This window comes from Mercenaria mercenaria, chromosome 7 (assembly GCF_021730395.1).
Source record: "Mercenaria mercenaria strain notata chromosome 7, MADL_Memer_1, whole genome shotgun sequence".
Taxonomy (NCBI): Eukaryota; Metazoa; Mollusca; class Bivalvia; order Venerida; family Veneridae; genus Mercenaria; species Mercenaria mercenaria.
In genome coordinates, this window is record NC_069367.1 from 71,068,735 (window position 1) to 71,093,468 (window position 24,734).

The window sequence follows — 24,734 nt, forward strand, 5'->3', positions numbered from 1 at the left end:
CCGTCCGAAGTTATATCTCAGACAGTATCATTTTAAGGTCCATTTTTGCTATGAAATATTGTGACCAAGATTGGTACATATATAGATTTGTTCGAAACTGATGTACGGTATACGTTCTCGTCTAGGGATAATGGCCAAGGTCGCTGTCACTAAAAATAAAAAAAATATTCTGCTCAGTAACTGCAGTGAGAAGTAGGATATTGCGTCCAGACTTGGAATTTAAAAAGCTTGTATGGAGGCCATGGTTTTAAATGTATTTTGGGTTGTTTAGGTCATGGTCAATCTCATTATTACAAGTTTTAGGCGATAACTTCAGTAATGAATTAAGCAGACCAACCCTAGTAAATAGGTAGCTTTCATAGACACCACTTTTTGTATCATTTTAGGTGGCTTGGGTCAAGGTCATTGATACAAAATATAGAGAAATGGCTCTTGATCAATAATTAAGAATGAGTAGCTTTCAAAACCACTGAAATTCAATTGCATTGCTTAATGCTTCCTCAAGGGTGATTAGGCGGGGGATACCAATTCACTGACTTTGCTTGTTTCGTACATATAATTTTGCAAGTTCCATATCGAGTGCTTAAGCGAGTTAATTTTACTTCGGACACATAATTTTCCGCCCTGTATATAAGAAAGTTGTTTGAACTATTCACAGTTCAACGCATACTATAAATTGTTTTAAGTATGTTAAAAATGACATTTTCAAAACTTATTCAGACTATAAAGAACACGGCTTGGTGCTCCAAAAACAGTTATTAATATAAAAAGCAGCTGGCTTAATGCGGGTGTCCTTCGATATGATTATTGTAAGTTGAATGGCAAATGTGGTATGTGAGGAATAATTACTTTTCTAGATATACGGTTACACGTTTAATTTCCTTTTTCAGGATAAACATACACCTATTCAGCTAGACATCTATCATAATAACAAGAAGTCAAATCCTATTGGATATTTACACTTTAGTTTAGAGTCTGTGGATGTAGTGAGTTCTAGTTATCTTCATGCCCGTCCAAAGCTTATAACTGCTACAAACAATGTCACTCATGTGAGGTAAGTCATTTTGTAGACGGATTGGAAAATTAATTGTGTTCCTTTGACATACATTTATAAACGTTTATATCTAGTTGAATTTAAGTTGTTATCACATGATAAAAACAGTCTGTAATTCGTAGACTGGGATGCTCTTCTATTTAATACACTCGAAGATGTTTACAGGGGTTAATGTAGGCGGTGATGACGGGATACTACGGGACAATATCAAGAAGGACAATATCAAGATACACAAGAAACTTAAAACAATTTTTGGTGGAATGTAGTAGGTGTGATGGGTCTGGAGGCTAAATGTTGGTTGTAGTGGGGGTATTTTTGGACGGGGGTTGATAAGTTTGGGGAGGGAGGTAATGTTTTGTGGGTGACGAGATATGAAGAAAAAAATTTATATATTAGTTGTGATGTAGTTACAGGGATGCTAGTTAAACTTTGCTTACTATCAGAACAGAATTTTGTTACTTTACAAAGTAGACCAAACATACACCATCCTAACCAATGTGTATTGAATGAACGGAACACAAGTAGAAATTTTGTTGTTAATGAAGTGAAATTTCTCTCGGTTTTAAGATAAAATATATATTCAAATGGACGATTCAAATGAGTTAAAGAAATGAAACAGAAACGAATTCACGTGTTCCGTTCGAAGAAAGGAAAACTCACGATTACAGAATTTTGAACCTGGGGAAAACTATTGAAATATTTTGTTCTTAGGCACCTTTTATGTGAAAAGGGCGTTTCATTTAAAAGTTAATTGAAAATGCAAGGTGTTGAAATGAAACAAGAGTGATGCAATATTGTTTGACACAAATCCTATGAAAATGATTGATAGTATAATATTATAAAGTAAGACAAGAATCTCCTGACAAAATGTGCATGTTCACTTCAGGTCGGTAATATATTTTAATTGTAGGAGTTCAGTTCACAAGTCAATACTCAGATAGAACTGCATGCAATATGTGCATGTCCTCTTTATGTTGAAAACGGATTATGTATACCAAGTTTGATTTGAATTTGATAGAAACTTTAGGAGGAGTGCATACGTAAGGTAGTGTGACAGAAGGACGAATGAACGGGTGTTTTTTTGTTGTTGTTTGGAGGGGTCAAACATATATGTGGCTATAAGGTCTCTGTAAAATTTTATTGCGGAGCAAATCGAACTAGTAACTCTGGAGTTCCGGCCTTTGGTTCATCGCAAATGCCGCTTTTACTTTTTATATTTAGACAGGTCTTTCGTTAATGAACAGAATCAAAACCATTACGTTCAATATCTGACGATTCTATTTACAAAACGTGTCATTCTTATTCTATATTATGTGATTGTATTTGTATAGCGTCGCTGTGCTATTTATATCGCGGGAAATCGCACATACAATAAGAATATCAAGCTTACAAAAACAATAATGAATATACAACAACAATAACGTCTTTTACAATAAGAATATCGAATATACAATAAGAATAACGACATATAGAATAACAATGGTAACACTTAGAATATTAATGACACGACATTGAATAACAATATCAAAGATACAATAAGAATAACGAAACATAGAATAACAATAATGACTTTTACCATAAGAATATCGAACATACAATAAGAATAACGACATATACAATAACAATGGTAAGACTTAGAATATGAATGACACGACATTGAATAACAATATCAAAGATACAATAACAATAACGAAACATAGAATAACAATAATGACTTTTACCATAAGAATATCGAACATACCATAAGAATAACGACATATATAATAACAATAGCAAATTTTAGAATATGAATGACACGACATTGAATAACAATAACAAACATACATTAATAATAACATACATATATAATTTTAATAGCAACGTTTGACATGCTATAATCTGCAAACAATGAGATATAAATAATTTCGTCATTTACTAAATAACAATATTTCTGTATTTTTTTTACAACATAAGCAATGTGATTGATTAGTCGTCAAAGTAAAGAGCCGTAAATAGGACAGGCTTCATTAAATCTTTTATTACCAAGACCAGTGCTATCAATTTGTCTTATCTAAGTTTTCAATATATGCTCAAAAGTTATCAATGTTTTTTGAGCTTTTAACATCCAGGTTTTCCAACATAAATCTGTATAAAATTGGTTCTTTTACTACGTTTACATTTAATCGGCTCGGTTTTACTTGCGTTGGATAACACGAATGTTCAGTCAAATTTTATGGTTTTTTTATTTGTGCGCTTGAATAATGATTATTTATTCCATCAAGCTTGCCATTCTAAGTGTCAAATACTTACTGGTTAATATATTCTGTTTACACAATTTATATTTCGTACATTATCAAGTCATTATAGAATTAATATGCAGAAGGAACACTGGTGTTTAATACTGTTTAAATATTGCAATGTTTTCATCTGGGTACATATTAGAAGTAACCTTAAAAACGACCATGCTCACACCAAAATTGACTTTTAAGAATTAAGTGTTTTGGAGGACACTTCCAAAAAAAAAAAACTGTATCTTTTATTAAATATATGGTTATACAGCTGTATATATTTAGTTATCTCCATTTTGTACTTTTTTGAACCAAACGGTTCGAACGACAACTATGGTCTTTGTGAAGGAAATAATTGAAACTTTTATAAGTTTTGAGAAAAAAAAAACGAACAGAAACTTTGCAGTTTTATCGACAGATATGCAAAATAATTCAGTTTTCTTAGTTAACTGATTTAACTCTCGTTACACTTTTAAACATAGCGGCGGAGGATATGGCTATCTCTCAGGCTGTTCTTGATAAAGAAAGTTATCCAGATCATAGCTCTAAAAGTGCTTTAAAAATTACTTAAACTAAATAGAGAAAACATAACTCAACTTCGTTTCACTTGTCAGTTTCATTTGTACCCCGTTATCTGTATAATATAATTGTCAAAAAGATGACAGAAGAAATGTCAAATGGGAATGGTTGATATTTAACACAATGACAGAGGAAAGCTAGAGGAAGAGCATTGTCTGAGAACCGTAACTCTACATTGTCAAATGTATTAATTATTTCATTTTACAAATGTGTATTATACTGGAACGTGAATGAAAACATATATGAGGGATTAAGTGAACATTTTACACAGTGATACAAGACATTGCGACGAAATGCATTTTGCAGGAACCATAACCATTTCTTTACAACATTATTCCCCTTTTTATTTTGGTACAACATTGATTCTTGTTGATAATGAACTTTCTTGTACAGGCAAATATTTTATATATACAATGCATTGAACAACAACATGCTAAAAATAATTTTATATTACGTTTTTAGTCGGGGTCCTCTGAGAACTACTGTTCTGTTTTTTTTTCTTTTGTTAATGAATAGCAGTATTTTTCGTCCATTTGCATAAAAGAGTTGTTGTTAAAAAATGTCAAGTAGCACCTTTCTATTACTGACAATACAAAATTTATGCCATTTTAGTGTCGAAATCGAAACTATGGTTTGGTGTTCCAATGGTTATTATGGAAAAACGTGTAACCAAGCATGCCCGCCTGATGTCACCGACTGTAATATTGCAAAATGCGGAGGTATGTATTATTCATTCTTGAGATTATTGTTAAACAGTTGGTTTTTTTTTGGTTGCCATTTTGAGTATGAAATGTATTGGGCATGTTGAAATTGTGCAAATGCATCTGAGCGTCATTAAAACAACCAGTTATTTCATAAAGTTATTCCCATCTCAATTCCTATCTGTACTGCCATGTTTACATTATTTTAATATTCGCCTCAAAAGGTTAATTGGTAGACGATTTGTTGGAACTACACAGTCACAGTAATCAATGATGAATGTCTCATTCATGATGACGTTATATTACTTTTGTAAACTTATGTAAATAAGCGTTGGTAACCTTAGACATTACCCACTTCTGAGGACATTTCGATCACGTTTGATATATATGCTATATAGTTTCATCGAATAATACGAATTTCGACTGTTAAGTAATATGAACAACGGTACACTAATATAGATATGGTCAAACTGCCAATTGGCCATGAAGCCATACATCTGAATTTTTTTTAAAAGTGTGTTTCAACAAAAATTAATTTCTAAACGTTTTCTGGAATAAGGCCATGCATGATAACATTTATAGTGTTTCACAACTCAATGTATGGATTCAGGTCGTAGTATCGTTTTCTTCAAACTCAAACAAATACTGAGCTGAACTTAATAGTCGAGCTTTAAGAGGGCTAACAACAAACTACTAATGAATCAGATTACTAGAAATATTCAAATCAGCCTATAGTGTTCTCACTGTCATTAAACTTACAAGTTGAACTAGTGCTGTGCTCCCATTGCCATTAAAACTTACAGGTTGAGCCTAGCCTAGTGCCCCAGTTGCCACTACAACTTACTTCTGTTTAAGGACGTTAATTTCCAGCGCATTGTTGAAATAAGCTGTTATAAGAAAAAAGAATATTTACAATATTCATTGTCTAATTTGTAAAATACTTTATGCAAGCCACTGGTTGTAGTGCAGATGGTATGTCCGGCTCTTTGACGGTAACTCGACAGAGTTTGGTAACTGCCAAAACAGTCACCCTCGAGCTGGATATTCACATCTGCATCTGCAACTAGATGCAGCTACTAGTAGGTAGCTAAGTGTTCCAGTAAGCAGTAAGTTAAATAATTCAGCTGGTTAACTAAACCTTTGTACCACTTAAAACGTAGCATTTTGCTAAACTGAAGCAGCAATAAGGTTCAATTTTGCTATCAATTTCTTCAGTATATGGCTATTAACTTTAATGACAATTTCATTTAGTACATAGATCTAGTACGTGTTGAGAAAGCTATATTAAATGCCTTAGAGAAAATGTTGCATTTTTACGTAAATACTGTAGAACATGCAACGAAAATCTAAATAAAAATTCTATATTTACATGTTGCAAGTCTAAAAGTACATCTTGTTGATGACGTAAGTGAAGAGCTTTAACAAAATTGTTTCAATTTCTAGAGAAATAAATGTATGGCTGTGAGGTTTCGTAATTTAATATCTGCTTTCCTTCAGTTGCAAAATCAAACACAACCACTGACTTTATTATAACACCCTTCCATTGCCGTGGAAAAGGTGAATGTGAGGACAGCGAGTGCGTTTGTCCAGACAATTTAGCGGGAAGTATGTGTAACGTAGCAAACAAGTATAGTCTACCATTCGACAAACACTACAACTTTCTGCAAAGTAGGGAAAGTATAGAATGCAAATCAAGATACACTGGATTCAATTGCGATGAAGAAAATTTTTGTTTTGATAATCCATGTAAGAGTGGAAGATGTTTAAATGAAACCAATCGATACCTTTGCACATGTAATGACGGATTTCATGGATATAACTGTGAAAAAGATATGAACAGCTGTCATTACAAAGTCTGTCAAAATAACGGTACTTGTAAACAAGACGGAGAAAACTATACTTGTAAATGCCTGCCTGGATACCAAGGGCGATATTGTGAAATTGACGTAGATTTCTGTTCAAATGACACATGTCAAAACAACGGTACCTGTGTAGAAGAAACAACAAACTCAACAAACTATACATGCATTTGCCTATCTGGATACACAGGGCAAAATTGTGAATTCGACATAGGTTACTGTTCAAATCATACCTGTAAAAACAAAGGTACTTGCATAGACGAACCAACAAATTATACATGCAGTTGCCTTGCTGGATATACGGGGCGACACTGTGAAATCGACATAAATTACTGTTCCCAAGATACATGTCACAACAACGGTACCTGTGTAGAGGAACCAACAAACTATACATGCAGTTGTCTTACTGGATATACAGGCCGAAAATGTGAAATCGACATAGATTACTGCTCCAACGATACATGTTACAACAACGGTACCTGTGTAGAGGAACCAACAAACTATATATGCAGTTGTCTTACTGGATATACGGGACGACACTGTGAAATCGACATAAATTACTGCTCCAACGATACATGTCACAACAACGGTACCTGTGTAGAGGAACCAACAAACTATACATGCAGTTGTCTTACTGGATATACAGGTCGAAAATGTGAAATCGACATAGATTACTGCTCCAACGATACATGTTACAACAACGGTACCTGTGTAGAGAAACAACAAATTATACATGCAGTTGTCTTACTGGATATACAGGTCGAAATGTGAAATCGACATAGATACTGCTCCAACGATACATGTTACAACAACGGTACCTGTGTAGAGGAACCAACAGATTATACATGCAATTGTCTTACTGGATATACGGGACGACACTGTGAAATCGACATAAAATACTGCTCCAACGATGCATGTCACAACAACGGTACCTGTGTAGAGGAACCAACAAACTATACATGCAGTTGTCTTACTGGATATACGGGACGACACTGTGAAATCGACATAAAATACTGCTCCAACGATACATGTTACAACAACGGTACCTGTGTAGAAGAAACAACAAACTATACATGCAGTTGCATTACTGGATATACAGGGCGAAACTGTGAAATCGACATAAATTACTGCTCCAACGATACATGTTACAACAACGGTACCTGTGTAGAAGAAACAACAAACTATACATGCAGTTGCATTACTGGATATACAGGGCGAAAATGTGAAATCGACATAAATTACTGCTCGAACGATACATGTTACAACAACGGTACCTGTGTAGAGGAACCAACAAACTATACATGCAGTTGTCTTACTGGATATACAGGCCGAAAATGTGAAATCGACATAAATTACTGCTCGAACGATACATGTTACAACAACGGTACCTGTGTAGAGGAACCAACAAACTATATATGCAGTTGTCTTACTGGATATACGGGACGACACTGTGAAATCGACATAAATTACTGCTCCAACGATACATGTCACAACAACGGTACCTGTGTAGAGGAACCAACAAACTATACATGCAGTTGTCTTACTGGATATACAGGTCGAAAATGTGAAATCGACATAGATTACTGCTCCAACGATACATGTTACAACAACGGCACCTGTGTAGAAGAAACAACAAACTATACATGCAGTTGTCTTACTGGATATACAGGTCGAAAATGTGAAATCGACATAGATTACTGCTCCAACGATACATGTTACAACAACGGTACCTGTGTAGAGGAACCAACAAATTATACATGCAATTGTCTTACTGGATATACGGGACGACACTGTGAAATCGACATAAAATACTGCTCCAACGATGCATGTCACAACAACGGTACCTGTGTAGAGGAACCAACAAACTATACATGCAGTTGTCTTACTGGATATACGGGGCGACACTGTGAAATCGACATAAAATACTGCTCCAACGATACATGTTACAACAACGGTACATGTGTAGAAGAAACAACAAACTATACATGCAGTTGCATTACTGGATATACAGGGAGACAATGTGAAATCGACATAAATTACTGCTCGAACGATACATGTTACAACAACGGTACCTGTGTAGAGGAACCAACAAACTATACATGCAGTTGTCTAACTGGATATACGGGACAACACTGTGAAATCGACATAAATTACTGCTCCAACGATACATGTTACAACAACGGTACCTGTGTAGAGGAACCAACAAACTATTCATGCAGTTGTCTTACTGGATATACGGGACGACAATGTGAAATCGACATAAATTACTGCTCCAACGATACATGTCACAACAACGGTACCTGCGTAGAGGAGCCAACAAACTATACGTGCAGTTGTCTTACTGGATATACGGGACGAAACTGTGAAATCGACATAAATTACTGCTCCAACGATACCTGTTACAACAACGGTACCTGTGTAGAAAAACCAACAAACTATACATGCAATTGTTTTACTGGATATACGGGGCGAAACTGTGAAATCGACATAAATTACTGCTCCAACGATACATGTTACAACAACGGTACCTGTGTAGAGGAACCAACAAACTATACGTGCAGTTGTCTTACTGGATATACGGGACGACACTGTGAAATCGACATAAATTACTGCTCCAACGATACATGTTACAACAACGGTACCTGTGTAGAGGAACCAACAAACTATACATGCAATTGTCTTACTGGATACACGGGACGACACTGTGAAATCAACATAAATTACTGCTCCAACGATACATGTTACAACAACGGTACCTGTGTAGAGGAACCAACAAACTATACATGCAGTTGTCTTGCTGGATATACGGGACGACACTGTGAAATCGGCATAGATTATTGCTCCAAAGATAAATGCCAGAACAACGGTACCTGTGTAGAAGAAACAACAAACTATACATGCAATTGTCTTACTGGATATACTGGGCGAAACTGTGAAATCAACATAAATTACTGCTCCAACGATACATGTTACAACAACGGTACCTGTGTAGAGGAACCAACAAACTATTCATGCAGTTGTCTTACTGGATATACGGGACGACAATGTGAAATCGACATAAATTACTGCTCCAACGATACATGTCACAACAACGGTACCTGTGTAGAGGAACCAACAAACTATATATGCAGTTGTCTTACTGGATATACGGGACGACACTGTGAAATCGACATAGATTACTGCTCCAACGATACATGTCACAACAACGGTATCTGTGTAGAGGAACCAACAAACTATACATGCAATTGTCTTACTGGATATACGGGACGACAATGTGAAATCGACATAGATTACTGCTCCAATGATAAATGCCACAACAACGGTACCTGTGTAGTGGAACCAACAAACTATACATGCAGTTGTCTTACTGGATATACGGGACGACACTGTGAAATCGACATAAAATTACTGCTCCAACGATACATGTTACAACAACGGTACCTGTGTAAAAGGAACAACAAACTATACATGCAATTGTCTTACTGGATATACGGGACGACACTGTGAAATCGACATAAAATACTGCTCCAACGATGCATGTCACAACAACGGTACTGTGTAGAGAACAACAAACTATACATGCAGTTGTCTTACTGGATATACGGACGACACTGTGAAATCGACATAAAATACTGCTCCAACGATACATGTTACAACAACGGTACTGTGTAAAGAAAACAAACTATTACTGCAGTTGTCATTACTGGATATACAGGGCGACACTGTGAAATCGACATAAATTACTGCTCCAACGATACATGTTACAACAACGGTACCTGTGTAGAGGAACCAACAAACTATACATGCAGTTGTCTTACTGGATATACGGGACGACACTGTGAAATCGACATAAATTACTGCTCCAACGATACATGTTACAACAACGGTACCTGTGTAGAGGAACCAACAAACTATTCGTGCAGTTGTCTTACTGGATATACGGGACGACAATGTGAAATCGACATAAATTACTGCTCCAACGATACATGTCACAACAACGGTACCTGCGTAGAGGAGCCAACAAACTATACGTGCAGTTGTCTTACTGGATATACGGGACGAAACTGTGAAATCGACATAAATTACTGCTCCAACGATACCTGTTACAACAACGGTACCTGTGTAGAGAAACCAACAAACTATACATGCAATTGTTTTACTGGATATACGGGGCGAAACTGTGAAATCGACATAGATTACTGCTCCAACGATACATGTTACAACAACGGTACCTGTGTAGAGGAACCAACAAACTATACATGCAATTGTTTTACTGGATATACGGGGCGAAACTGTGAAATTGACATAACTTACTGCTCCAACGATACATGTTACAATAACGGCACCTGTGTAGAGGAACCAACAAACTATACATGCAGATGTCTTACTGGATATACGGGACGAAACTGTGAAATCGACATAAATTACTGCTCCAACGATACATGTTACAACAACGGTACCTGTGTAGAGGAACCAACAAACTATACATGCCATTGTCTTACTGGATATACGGGGCGAAACTGTGAAATCGACATAAATTACTGCTCCAACGATACATGTTACAACAACGGTACCTGTGTAGAGGAACCAACAAACTATACATGCAATTGCCTTCTGGATATACGGGACGACACTGTGAAATCGACATAAATTACTGCTCCAACGATAATGTCAGAACAACGGTACCTGATGGAAACATCAAATATTATGAGTTGTCTTACTGGATATAGGGGCGAAACTGTGAAATGACATGAATTACTGCTCCAAAATACTGTCACAACAACGGTACCTGTGTAGAGGAACCAACAAACTATTCATGCAGTTGTCTTACTGGATATACGGGACGACAATGTGAAATCGACATAAATTACTGCTCCAACGATACATGTTACAACAACGGTACATGTGTAGAGGAACCAACAAACTATATATGCAGTTGTCTTACTGGATATACGGGACGACACTGTGAAATCGACATAAATTACTGCTCCAACGATACATGTCACAACAACGGTATCTGTGTAGAGGAACCAACAAACTATACATGCAGTTGTCTTACTGGATATACGGGACGACAATGTGAAATCGACATAAATTACTGCTCCAATGATAAATGCCACAACAACGGTATCTGTGTAGAGGAACCAACAAACTATACATGCAGTTGTCTTACTGGATATACGGGACGACACTGTGAAATCGACATAAATTACTGCTCCAACGATACATGTCACAACAACGGTACCTGTGTAGAGGAACCAACAAACTATACATGCAGTTGTCTTACTGGATATACGGGACGACACTGTGAAATCGACATAAATTACTGCTCCAACGATACATGTCACAACAACGGTACCTGTGTAGAGGAACCAACAAACTATACATGCAGTTGTCTTACTGGATATACGGGGCGACACTGTGAAATCGACATAAATTACTGCTCCAACGATACATGTTACAACAACGGTACCTGTGTAAAGGAACCAACAAACTATACATGCAGTTGTCTAACTGGATATACGGGACAACACTGTGAAATCGACATAAATTACTGCTCCAACGATACATGTTACAACAACGGTACCTGTGTAGAGGAACCAACAAACTATACATGCATTTGTTTACTGGATATACGGGACGACAATGTGAAATCGACATAATTACTGCTCCAACGATACATGTACACAACAACGGTACCTGGTAGAGGACCAACAAACTATACTGCAGTTGTCTTACTGGATATACGGGACGAAACTGTGAAATCGACATAAATTACTGCTCCAACGATACCTGTTACAACAACGGTACCTGTGTAGAGAAACCAACAAACTATACATGCAATTGTTTTACTGGATATACGGGGCGAAACTGTGAAATCGACATAAATTACTGCTCCAACGATACATGTTACAACAACGGTACCTGTGTAGAGGAACCAACAAACTATACGTGCAGTTGTCTTACTGGATATACGGGACGACACTGTGAAATCGACATAAATTACTGCTCCAACGATACATGTTAAACAACGGTACCTGTGTAGAGGAACCAAAACTATACATGCATTGTCTTACTGGATAACGGGGACGAACTGTGAAATCGACATAAATTACTGCTCCAAACGATACTGTTACAACAACGGTACCTGTGTAGAGGAAACCAACAAACTATTCATGCAGTGTCCTACTGAATATCGGGACGAAACTGTGAAATTGACATAATTATTGCTCCAACGATCTGTTCAAACAACGGTACCTGTAGAGGAACCAACAAACTTTCATGCATATGTCTTACTGGATATACGGGACGACAATGTGAAATTGACATAATTACTGCTCCAACGATACATGTTACAACAACGGTACCTGTGTAGAGGAACCAACAAACTATATCATGCAATTGCTTTACTAATATAGGACGACACTGTGAAATCGACATTAATTACTGCTCCAAGATACATGTCACAACACGGTACTGTGTAGAGGAACCAACAAACTATACATGCATTGTAACTGGATATACGGGACGACACTGTGAAATCGGACATAGATTATGCTCCAACGATAATGTCCAAACAACGGTACCTGTGTAGAGGAACCAACAAACTATACATGCAATTGTCTTACTGGATATACGGGGCGAACTGTGAAATCGACATAAACTACTGCTCCAACGATACATGTACAACAACGGTACCTGTGTAGAGGAACCAACAAACTTTCATGCAGTTGTTTACTGGATATACGGGACGACAATGTGAAATCGACATAAATTACTGCTCAACGATACATGTCACAACAACGGTACTGTGTAGAGGAACCAACAAACTATAATGCAGTTGTCTTACTGGATATACGGGACGACATGTGAAATCGACATAAATTACTGCTCCAACGATACATGTCACAACAACGGTACTGTGTAGAGGAACAACAAACTATACATGCAGTTGTCTTACTGGATATACGGGACGACAATGTGAAATCGACATAAATTACTGTCAAATGATATGTCACAACAACGGTACCTGCTGTAGGGAACCAACAAACTATACATGCAGTTGTCTTACTGGATATACGGGACGACATGTGAAATCGACATAAATTACTGCTCCAACGATACATGTTCACAACAACGGTACCTGCGTAGAGGAACCAACAAATTACATGCAGTTGTCTTACTGGACTATACGGGGACGAATGTGTAAATCGACATAGATTACTGCTCCAACGATACATGTACAACAACGGTACCTGTGTAAAGGAACCAACAAACTATACATGCCATTGTCTTACTGGATATACGGGACGAAACTGTGAAATCGACATAGATTACTGCTCCAACGATACATGTTACAACAACGGTACCTGTGTAGAGGAACCAACAAACTATACATGCAATTGTTTTACTGGATATACGGGGCGAAACTGTGAAATTGACATAACTTACTGCTCCAACGATACATGTTACAATAACGGCACCTGTGTAGAGGAACCAACAAACTATACATGCAGATGTCTTACTGGATATACGGCACGAAACTGTGAAATCGACATAAATTACTGCTCCAACGATACATGTTACAACAACGGTACCTGTGTAGAGGAACCAACAAACTATACATGCCATTGTCTTACTGGATATACGGGGCGAAACTGTGAAATCGACATAAATTACTGCTCCAACGATACATGTTACAACAACGGTACCTGTGTAGAGGAACCAACAAACTATACATGCAATTGCCTTCCTGGATATACAGGGCGACAATGTGAAATCGACATAAATTACTGCTCCAACGATACATGTCAGAACAACGGTACCTGCATTGAAGAAGCATCAAATTATTTATGTAGTTGTCTTACTGGATATATGGGGCGAAAGTGTGAAATTGACATTGATTACTGCTCCAAAAATACGTGTCACAACAGTGGTACCTGCGTAGAGGCACCAACAAACTATACATGCAAATGTCTTACTGGATATTCAGGACGGCAATGTGAAATTGACATGAATTATTGTTCCAACGATGCTTGTCACAACAACGGTACCTGCCTAGAGGAACTAGCAAATTATACATGCAATTGCCTTACTGGATATACGGGACGACAATGTGAAATCGACATAGAGTACTGCTCCAATGATACATGTTACAACAACGGTACCTGTGTGGAGCAACCAACAAACTATACATGCAATTGCTTTACTGGATATACAGGACGACATTGTGAAATCGACATTAATTACTGCTCCAATGATACATGTCACAATAACGGTACGTGTGTAGAGGAACCAAGAAATTATACATGCAATTGTTTAACTGAATATACGGGACGAAAATGTGAAATCGACATAAATTACTGCTCCAACGATACATGTCACAACAACGGTACCTGTATAGAGGAACCAACAAACTATACGTGTAATTGTCTTACTGGATATACGGGACGACAGTGTGAAATCGACATAAATTACTGCTCATACGATAAATGCCACAACAACGGTACCTGTGTAGAGGAACCAACAAACTTTTCATGCAAGTGTATTACTGGATATACAGGACGACAATGTGAAATCGACATAAATTACTGCTCAAACGATACATGTCTCAACAACGGTACCTGCCTAGAGGAATTAGTAAATTATACATGCAATTGTCTTACTGGATATACGGGACGACAATGTGAAATCGACATAAATTACTGCTCCAACGATACATGTCACAACAATGGTACCTGCGTAGAGGTACAAGCAAACTATACATGCACTTGTTTAACTGGATATACGGGACGAGAATGTGAAATCGACATAGATTACTGTGGAAACGTGACGTGTCACAACAACGGTACCTGCGTAGAGGAACCAACAAACTATACATGCAGATGCCTGACTGGATTTACAGGACGACTATGTGAAATAGACATAAATTATTGTTCCAACGATGCATGTCACAACAACGGTTCCTGCATAGAGGAACCAGAAAATTATACCTGCAATTGTATTACTGGATACACGGGACGACAATGTGAAATCGACATAAATTACTGCTCCAATGATACATGTCACAACAACGGTACCTGTGTAGAGGAACCAGCAAACTATACATGCAATTGTCTTACTGGATATACAGGACGACACTGTGAAATCGACATAAATTACTGCTCCAACGATACATGTCACAACAACGGTACCTGTGTAGAGGAAGCAGTAAACTATACGTGCACTTGTATAATTGGATATACGGGGAGACACTGTGAAATCGACATAGATAATTGTTCATACTTTACGTGTAAAAATGGTGTTTGCATAGAACATCTAGGAAATTATTTTTGTAACTGCAATGAAGAATATACGGGACATAAATGTGAGCGACGTATCGCTAGTTGCATTGGTGACCCTTGTGAAAATGAAGCTACATGCATTAACGAAACAGGGAGCTATATTTGTCTCTGCACGATGGACAGTGCAGGAAGAAATTGTGAGATTGTTGTTAATCAATGCTCAACTTATCCTTGTCTAAACAATGGGCAGTGTAAGTCTTACACAGATGAAAAAGGCTATATTTGTGAGTGTCAAGAGAATTACACGGGCAGGAATTGTGAACATGACATAAATGAATGTGAAACTGGTTCAGCTTGTCAGGAAGGAAAGATATGTAGAAATGAACATGGTGGATACAGTTGCGATGGTAAGATAATTGTAATTGATACATTTTGTAAATGTAGATGTGGTAGCAGTAAATGTAAATGTAATAATAGTATGTGTACATTTTGTAGCGGGTATGAACGTCGTAAATGTAAACAATTGTAAAAGTGAATATAAACAGAAATTAAATGTTGACTCTCAAAACTGCACATGTTAACAGATGTAAAATTTTTAAATTTAAAGATGTGTATGTTACTGATGCATAATTTGTAATTTAAAACTACAAACTAGTTCAGACACGCTAACTAATTTTATATCTTAACATATCTGATTTATTCTTGAACTGATTAAATTCTCGTTTGTTTAGTTCTGCCCATTGTTTTCTGTTCCATTAATGTTTGTATTTTTTTTTGAGAACCACATCTGCAGATGTTTCTAGACTGTATTTGTGTACGTGTAGATGTTGAGTTCTTTCCGACATAGGTTTAGTGGCCGTGGTCGGTAGCACTCATTTTCCATGAACAGGCTCAATCAAACCGAGCTTGCAAAATTTTCATTTGCGTCATGTTGGGTGACTTGTGGGTTTCCGCTATTTCTATTTTACGGCATAACTTATACTGTATGGAACAAACACCAGCTCCTTATGTATGCAACATATACATACGCTTAAACATATTTGACATTTAAAATATTTCATATGTTAAAAACGTTGTTTTTAAAATAGGTATACATACATTCTTTCATAAGCAAGCTCAGTCTCGGTTAGATTAAACGTGTATTACTGTACTTCAGACCTGTACAAACTGGATGTTTCAACTGGTTTCACAGACACAGATATTCTTATAAGTGACGTGGTGTCAATACTTAGACACAGCATTCTATTATGTGACGATGCACAGGTCGGTATTGATCGATATCAGCTGGGAAGGTATGTTCATTTCATTTAAATATGGTAACAGAGGAGAGTGTGATTGAAGTTTCAGCAATATTACGTACATTATGAAACGTCAAAAGGAAAAACAAATCTAGTAAAAGTAAAACCACATATGTCGCAGACATTCGTCGAAAGCTTTGTTTGTGATACACACAACTGACAAATGCATCGAGACCATGTAATCAAGAATAGCCTAATCTCTTGCCCATCCAGGGATGTTTCTTAGATCAAATATATAAATATACGGTATAGCTTGTGTTATAAGAGACTGTCAAATGGAAAGGCAGAATGTGGTCTCAACATAACTGGTCTCTTCATACAAGATAATTTACTCTTTAACAACAGACAAAAGTACAGAAAAAATGTCTGTTTTCTGAATAGAAGTAGTCCCTCGAAGGATTACAAACACTATTATGTACAATTTACTGTGGCAGTCACAATGAATTGGGCAAGTTAAAATTCACTGTCGCTGCCATACCGCACCTTTTCGCTGTCTTTTGCACTATGTAATCTATAATCTAGATGGCGCAATGACTGTGTGATTTTGAAAGTCACAACCTTTTGCTATAACATTTCCTTTATCTTTATGGTTGACTATTCGGGGAATAAGTAGAGCTATCGTACTGACCCGTTCGTCGGCGTCGGCGTCGGCGTCCTGATTTGGTTAAGTTTTTAGATGTTAACTGGTATCTCAACTGCTGTTTGAGGAAATAGACTGAAACTCTACACACTTGTTCACTGTGCTCTTCACGGAATCATTATTCTTTTGACGCTTTCATATGTTATGCCCCTTTTTTCAATTTTTTGTATTCATTCACTTTAACTTTTTTCTGGTGACAAAGCATTTGAATATTCGAGCGTTGCTGTCCTGCAACTTATATTTATTTTCAACAAAGAGTAAAATGTCTTACACGCAAAGTTTAGATATCCCATGTCACAAGTTATTACTTCATATCAGCAGTAAATCATTCATCATTACTTTATGTCAGTACATATATATCAGATCATGTCAAAAGTTACTTGATATCAGCAACAAATCGTAACACATCAACTGTTTATAAATACAAAGGTTACAATGAAATGCAAAAGAAAGAAGTTTTTTTCTAACGAAGTTCGAAACCAGATTTCTATGTTTGTGATAGTTTTAGATGAAACTATTGTTTCTTTGTTTCGTTAAAAGCCGATATATAATCCAAAGAATGCCGGCTTAACGCGCATATATATATTTTCAGTTATACCTTTGCTATTACAGTTTTATTAAGCTTATATGTTTTCTATCTTTATTCTGGGTCTTCGTCACCAAACGAAAATAATATAAGCTGATCACTACCAAATAAACCCGTCTGCTTAGATCAATAGGGAGAGCGCAGATCTACGGATCGCGGGGTAGTGTGTTCGGTCCTCGTGGGAGACTATGTTCTCCGTGACGATTTGATAAAAGACATTGTGTCTAGGGCTGGGACGATTACTCGATTAATCGGATTCTATTCGATTACTAGTTGAAACCGGTTTCATTTTTGCAAAACCGCTAATCGCTCTCGAACAGTAAACATCCTACTATCCCATTAAAATTTATATCAATGCATGTATACACTTCTTTGACCAGCATGTAGACTCGTAGTATATTTCCGCTAAGAAAACATCAACATCATCAATAGTCTCTGATTTGCTTGTCGTGGTAAATTTTAAATAAAATACACCAAAATATGACTTATCTATCAACACATTGCATGCAAACGTTAAAGTCCGTAAGTTTCTGATGAAGTACCTTGATACGGTCGTCAGGAAAGAAAACAGCATTTTCAATATGGCGGCCGATTAACCGGTTCGATTCGATTTCATACAAACGATTAACCGGTTTCAAAATTTTGAAATCGTCCCAGCCCTAATTGTGTCTCAAATCATTCGTCCTCCATCTCTGATTCATGTGGGTAAGTTTGCAGTTACTTGCGGAGAACAAGTTTATACTGATACAGATTCCAGGAACACTGGTTAGGTTAATTGTCCGCCGTTACATAACTGAAATACTGTTGAAAAACGGCGAGAAACCCAAAACAGACAGACACTACTTAATTACAGGCCTGATTGTCCAAATATTACTCTAACTCTTTCTTTCCTATAGCATGGTGTTTTTTTTTTTTTTAGTATCCTGCATGCTCCTATCACACGTGAGATCAGTATGGGGTAAATCTAAATCTGGTATAATAAATAAGTCTCTGGAAAGAAATTGTGGAAGTAGATCTGGTGTTATCAAGTTATTTGATTGTATAGTACGTAAAAGCAGCCTGATGATTTAGTGGTGTTCAACCTGTTTACTGTAGTAATAAAAGTCGTCATATTATATTGGCATACATAATTTATAATAAAAAGATATATTCGTTCTTTCTTTGACGTCGTTTATAAACAGTATTTATGTTTTGGCTAACATGTCCTATATATGGCCGGTAATGATAACTTTTGAAAGTTGCTACAAAATACCGTCTTCCTCTTTCCCAATTTTCTCACCACAGATAAGATAAAACGATATCGATTTAATTCTACGTCTTTCTGTTTCCCTTAAATGAGTATGTAAAGGAGTATAAATAGACCATGGATCTATTTCATGAAAATATACCTGAAAATCATTGAAACCTGAGGCTTAGATCCATCTCTAGATTGTTCTGTTTACTCGTGGATATTTTACTTTATTAGAGGTTCTGTTGCCATAAGTGCTTTGTGCGATGGAAGACCATTGACAACAGATGAAATGGCTAGAGCAATTGGACAAAGTTCAGAGATTCTAATACACCATGTACATACAGCAAAACAGAATTATAAGGTATGTTTACAGTCGAACTCTGTTACCTGCTTCATAATAATGTAACACAGACATTTTTAACTGTGGATGGACATGGCAACAAACCATAGACTTATTTTCTGTCTTTGATATGCATCAGTTATGAATTTTAATATAATTTGAGCCGCACCGTGAGAAAACCAACATAGTGCATTTGAGACCAGGATGGATCCAGAACAGTCAGCGCATCCGCGCAGTCTGGTCAGAATCCATGCTGATCGCTTTCAAACCCAACACAATTAGAAAAACCGTCAGCGAACAGCTGATCCTGACCAGACTGTCCGGATGCACAGGCTGGTCTGGATCCATGATGATCGCAAATGCACTATGTTGGTTTTTCATGGTGCGGCTCATTTATAGAAAACTTCATTGAAGCTCAGTGTCTCCAAATGACAAAAATCGTGACAACTAAGTGTATATTTCATCTAATACTGTTGACCATGTCGGTAAAGCTAACAAGAATAATCAGATTTATATGTGGGAAATCTTTTTTAACAGAATGGAGATTTCAGTCCGATGCTTGTTAACACTGAGGAGAGATTTGTAAAAGGTTGCTATTATATATATATATATATATATATATATATATATATATATATATATATATATATATATATATATATATATATTACTTTAAACATATTTATTTCGAAAACTATATTGCAGTTACATTTCACGAATTTGGAAAACGTATTACAAGTACTGAAGAAGACTTATAAAGTTCTTCTCCCTTATATATATTGCAGTTACGTGTTTCTTTAATCCTTTAACAATTTCTATTAAATAGAGCTGGATTAAAGATCACTGGATTATCCTAATTGGCCTTGGTGTTGGACTTCTCGGGGTTGTGCTGGGAGCAACACAAGCCGTTTACATCATTTACCGGTAAGTTCTGCAAAGGACAATATATCCACTATTATGCTCATAGTCAGGCTTTACTAGAACCATTACAGGTATCGAATAACGTTTCGTGAAGTTGTATTCGCTGAAATCTCCAAAGGCCTATAGCGCTTTATTATATTTAAAAATATATATAAACCTATACATTTTGGAATAAGATAAGAAAGGATTCACCGTCGTTTATATGACTGAAAAATTGTTGAAAAAGACGTTAAACCCGAACACACACACAAGAAAGGATTCGTGTGTGCGTGTGCGTGTGCGTGCGTGCGTGCGTGTGTGCGTGTGTGTGTGTATGTGTTCGGGTTTAACGCCTTCTTCAACAATTTTACAGTCATATAAACGACGGTGTCTACTTGTAGCAGTGAGCACAATGCCCAACTGAGACAGAATATTGCTACATATGTTTAGTTATTACTTGAAAATATTAAATACAGCAGAGGCATGCGTGCCAGAGTGGTTAAGGTCGACAACTTCGAATAACTTGCCACTCACTGCTATGAGTTTGAAACTTCGCATGATTGTGTTGTATTAGGAGGAAGTCATCCAGCCGGCTAACAGCCGTCTGAGGTACAACACAGGTGCCTGAAACAATGCCGGGACGGGCAACGAAAAGTCAATGTAGTTATATTTGGGAATATACGAGGGGTGTTACCAATTTCATACCTCTTACGAACAGAATCAAGTCGCTATTAGTTTGCTCAGTTGCGTTTTAAATAGCCTGTTTATTTTTTAGCTCACCTGCTCAGGTGAGTTTTTCTGATCGCTCGATGTCCGGCGTCTGTCGTCTGTCTGTCTGTCTGTTGTCTGTCAACATTTGGCTTGTGTATGCGATAGAAGCTGTATTTTTCACTGATCTTCATGATATTGTCAAATATTCTTGATAAACAGGCCGATTCGAAAGTGGGTCTCGGGATCAAACTAGGTCCTAGTCAAATCAAAGAAAAACCTGTGTGCGTAGAGGCGATTTTTCAATTATCTTCATGATTGGTCAAATATAACCTTGATAATCTAGTCGAGTTCGAAAAGGGTCTCTGGAGTTGAAAACTAGGTCAATGTCAATCAAGAAAAGCTGTATATGCGATAGAGGCGATTTTTCGATTGATCTCCAATAAGTCAAAATAATAACCTTAAGAATCTAGCGAATAAATGGGCTTTAGATCAAAAGTAGTCACTAGTCAATCAAAAAAACTGTGATCATAGAGTGTATTTTTCAATTGATCTCTGAATTTGGTCAGAATGATTGCATGTAAAATATATCAGGTGAATGGCATCGGGGCAATTAGTCAAGTCAGATCAAGAAAACTTGTGATGCACTAGAATGTATTTTTCAATAAATCTTCTGATCACTCTGAAATACCTTGATAAATCAGTCAAGTAAATGGTCATCTGCTCAAAAGTAGGTCACTATGTCAAATCAAAGAAAACTGTGTACGCTATAGAGGCTGTTTTCACTGATCTCATGAATTTGGTCAAAAGATTGCCTGAAAAACACGTTATTGATATGGTCATCTGGGGTCAGAAAGTATCAGTCAAATAAAGAAACACCTTGTGATGTAGGCTGATTTTCAACGACTCTGAAATTGTCAAAGTAGCTTGATGAAATTTGGTCAGTTTGAATAGCAAAGCTGGTTAAGAAACTAGCTCATAGGTTAAATAATTGAAAAACCTTTAAATACAGCAGGGTGCGTGCCAGTGTTACACGGGACTTCAATAATTTGACTCATGCATGGTTTTAACTTGATGTGTTGAAATTTTCTAGGTCAAGTATCAGTAATATGGAATCTAGTCTAGGGGACAAGTAGGTACTAAGTTAAGATACATTACAAAACACTATAGAATATATTACACATAGATTCTTAGTGCCAATTGATTTTTCTTTGAAATTTCGTAAGAAAAGATAGACCCGCTAATAAACTATAAGTTTAAAAAATTTGAAATTAGACATCTGGAGAAAAACCCCAAGGTTCATAAGTAACATTTTTTAAAAATACCACCATTCTGTCAGATCGTGATAGAGCATAAACTAAATAATAAAACATAAAAGTTTCTTATTATTCATAAAAATTTTGTGCTCAATTTAAAGATAATTGCAAATATTTTTTGGCATGAAATTCCATTTGGTCAAAACATTTTTACACTGTTTGTGTATGAAGAAGTGTTTTGTTTCAAATGAGGCGACCTAGGCTCACAACATCATGGCGGCTCTCATCTCAATTTTTTTAAAGGTTTTTTCTTATCATAATTTTAAAATTTTTAACTAAACACAACGAAATGTACTTAATTCGATGTCGTGGAAAAATATAGAATTTCAGACGGAACTCTCTTCAAAATGTCCACATGACAATTGATTTTATTGTGTATAACAATGTTGATAATTTGACCCTGATTTGACCCATGTATGAGCTTAAGTGCATAACATATAGTGCCTGCTTATAACATGTCTTTTTAATGCATCTTTCAATATGTTATATTTGCAGTTAATATAAAATTGAAGCAAGGGTCTTTTTGTCAACACACAAATCAGTTTTCTGATCGTTCTGCCTTATTTCAGAACTCAACAGAACAGGGTAGTGGAAACTGAAGCGTCAGATATATCCAACGAACGACTTCTAAATCAACGTACAGGTTTTATCCAACGAAGTAGCAGCGTTAGACGTCACCATGGGAACCCCATACATTTTGACAATCTCATGTTTTCTCATGGGGAAACAGGTCAATGTCGTTGATAGAAGGTGACAAGATTGGAGATTTTAAGAATCTCATTCTGGATCAGGATGACACGACAGCTATTCTATGTAGTGAACTAAAATAACGCCGTAAAAAGCAACTGCTATTTATTCATCCATTGTTATAATTCTTAATTATTAAAAATCTTGTTGAAACCCAATGAAAATATGAATTACGATATAATATGTTTTTGTCATTATCGGTTATTTCAATGCCTTTTGCGTGTGAACTTGCAACGAATTTATTTCTCTTGGATATTAAGGTATTAATGTGTACAACTATAAGTGATAAGCTGTTGCGGCGTTAAGAATTGTTAATAGCGGTAAATCTTAATTTCCTGGCACAACTAGAGTGGCATGTTTAATATATAAATGAATGAGATTAAGTAAGAGTTCGCAGTCACAAAAGAATAATTATGTTATGTTACTGTTTTTGACATCTTATATATTATATGTCGCAACTGCGTTATCAACTTTATACTCCCCAAAATCAGTAGTTTTCTACACCGTGGAGGTTTGATTTATGGTCCAAAATGACAGTATACATATGAACTTAAAATGGAGTTACAGAAAAGAGAAAATAAGTGTATTAAAAACATGCGACACGTAAGAGTAGCTCATTTGTTTGGTTACAAATGACTCTGTGTTTTTCTGCCGATCTGTCTAGATGACTTTCTGTTCTAGATGTCTATAACAATATCCGCGTTTTCAAAACAGTTTTGAACGTTTTCACAAAATCATTTTGCTAATATCGATATGTGAAAATACATTGTATAACAGAGCTAAGTGCATGCCAGTTAAAGGTTAAAATATCATCAAATCTATTTTATTTGCAGTTAATAAGAAGAGAAAGTATTTTCTCTGACATAAATTTTCAAGCATGCCCCAATGAATACGAAACATAGAATAATTTCTTTAAATTGTTTTAAGTATATTTCGCTCGTGATAATGATATGAATAATGTTAATGAATAATGAAGATATTTATATGAAATGAATTTCGAATAAAATGATCAATATTAACGGTTTTTATTATTATACTTTTTACAACTAAGCGAGTGATTCAGCTATGATCTTTACACCGGCAATGTTACATAATTTATTTTAATGGTAGAGAAATTACCCATCGCCTCATAACGTCAAGTAGAGACTAATAGCAATATTTGTCCGCTAAAACAACCTCAGCTATCTTTTTTTATTAATTATATGAGTAACTAGTACACTACAT

General features: G+C 36.2%; 1 protein-coding gene across 1 annotated transcript; it reads left to right on the forward strand.

Moving 5' to 3' along the window:
• The first annotated feature begins 13,699 nt into the window (after positions 1-13,699).
• Positions 13,700-23,689, forward strand: LOC123555737 (neurogenic locus Notch protein-like). The gene is made up of 5 exons (XM_045346327.2): positions 13,700-16,151; positions 16,901-17,036; positions 19,734-19,860; positions 20,666-20,763; positions 23,333-23,689. Exons 1-5 carry the CDS (start codon positions 13,700-13,702, stop codon positions 23,505-23,507), a joined length of 2,988 nt encoding a protein of 995 aa, XP_045202262.2. The 3' UTR covers positions 23,508-23,689.
• Positions 23,690-24,734: the final 1,045 nt, after the last annotated feature.

What these genes read in the sequence shown, in the direction of transcription:
- LOC123555737 (XM_045346327.2), top strand. Translation starts at nt 13,700, where the DNA reads ATGTACAACAACGGTACCTGTGTAAAGGAACCAACAAACTATACATGC. An exon ending in GATCGATATCAGCTGGGAAG is followed by an intron (nt 17,037 to 19,733) that starts GTATGTTCATTT and finishes TTACTTTATTAG; the next exon opens with AGGTTCTGTTGCCATAAGTG. An exon ending in GCCGTTTACATCATTTACCG is followed by an intron (nt 20,764 to 23,332) that starts GTAAGTTCTGCA and finishes GCCTTATTTCAG; the next exon opens with AACTCAACAGAACAGGGTAG.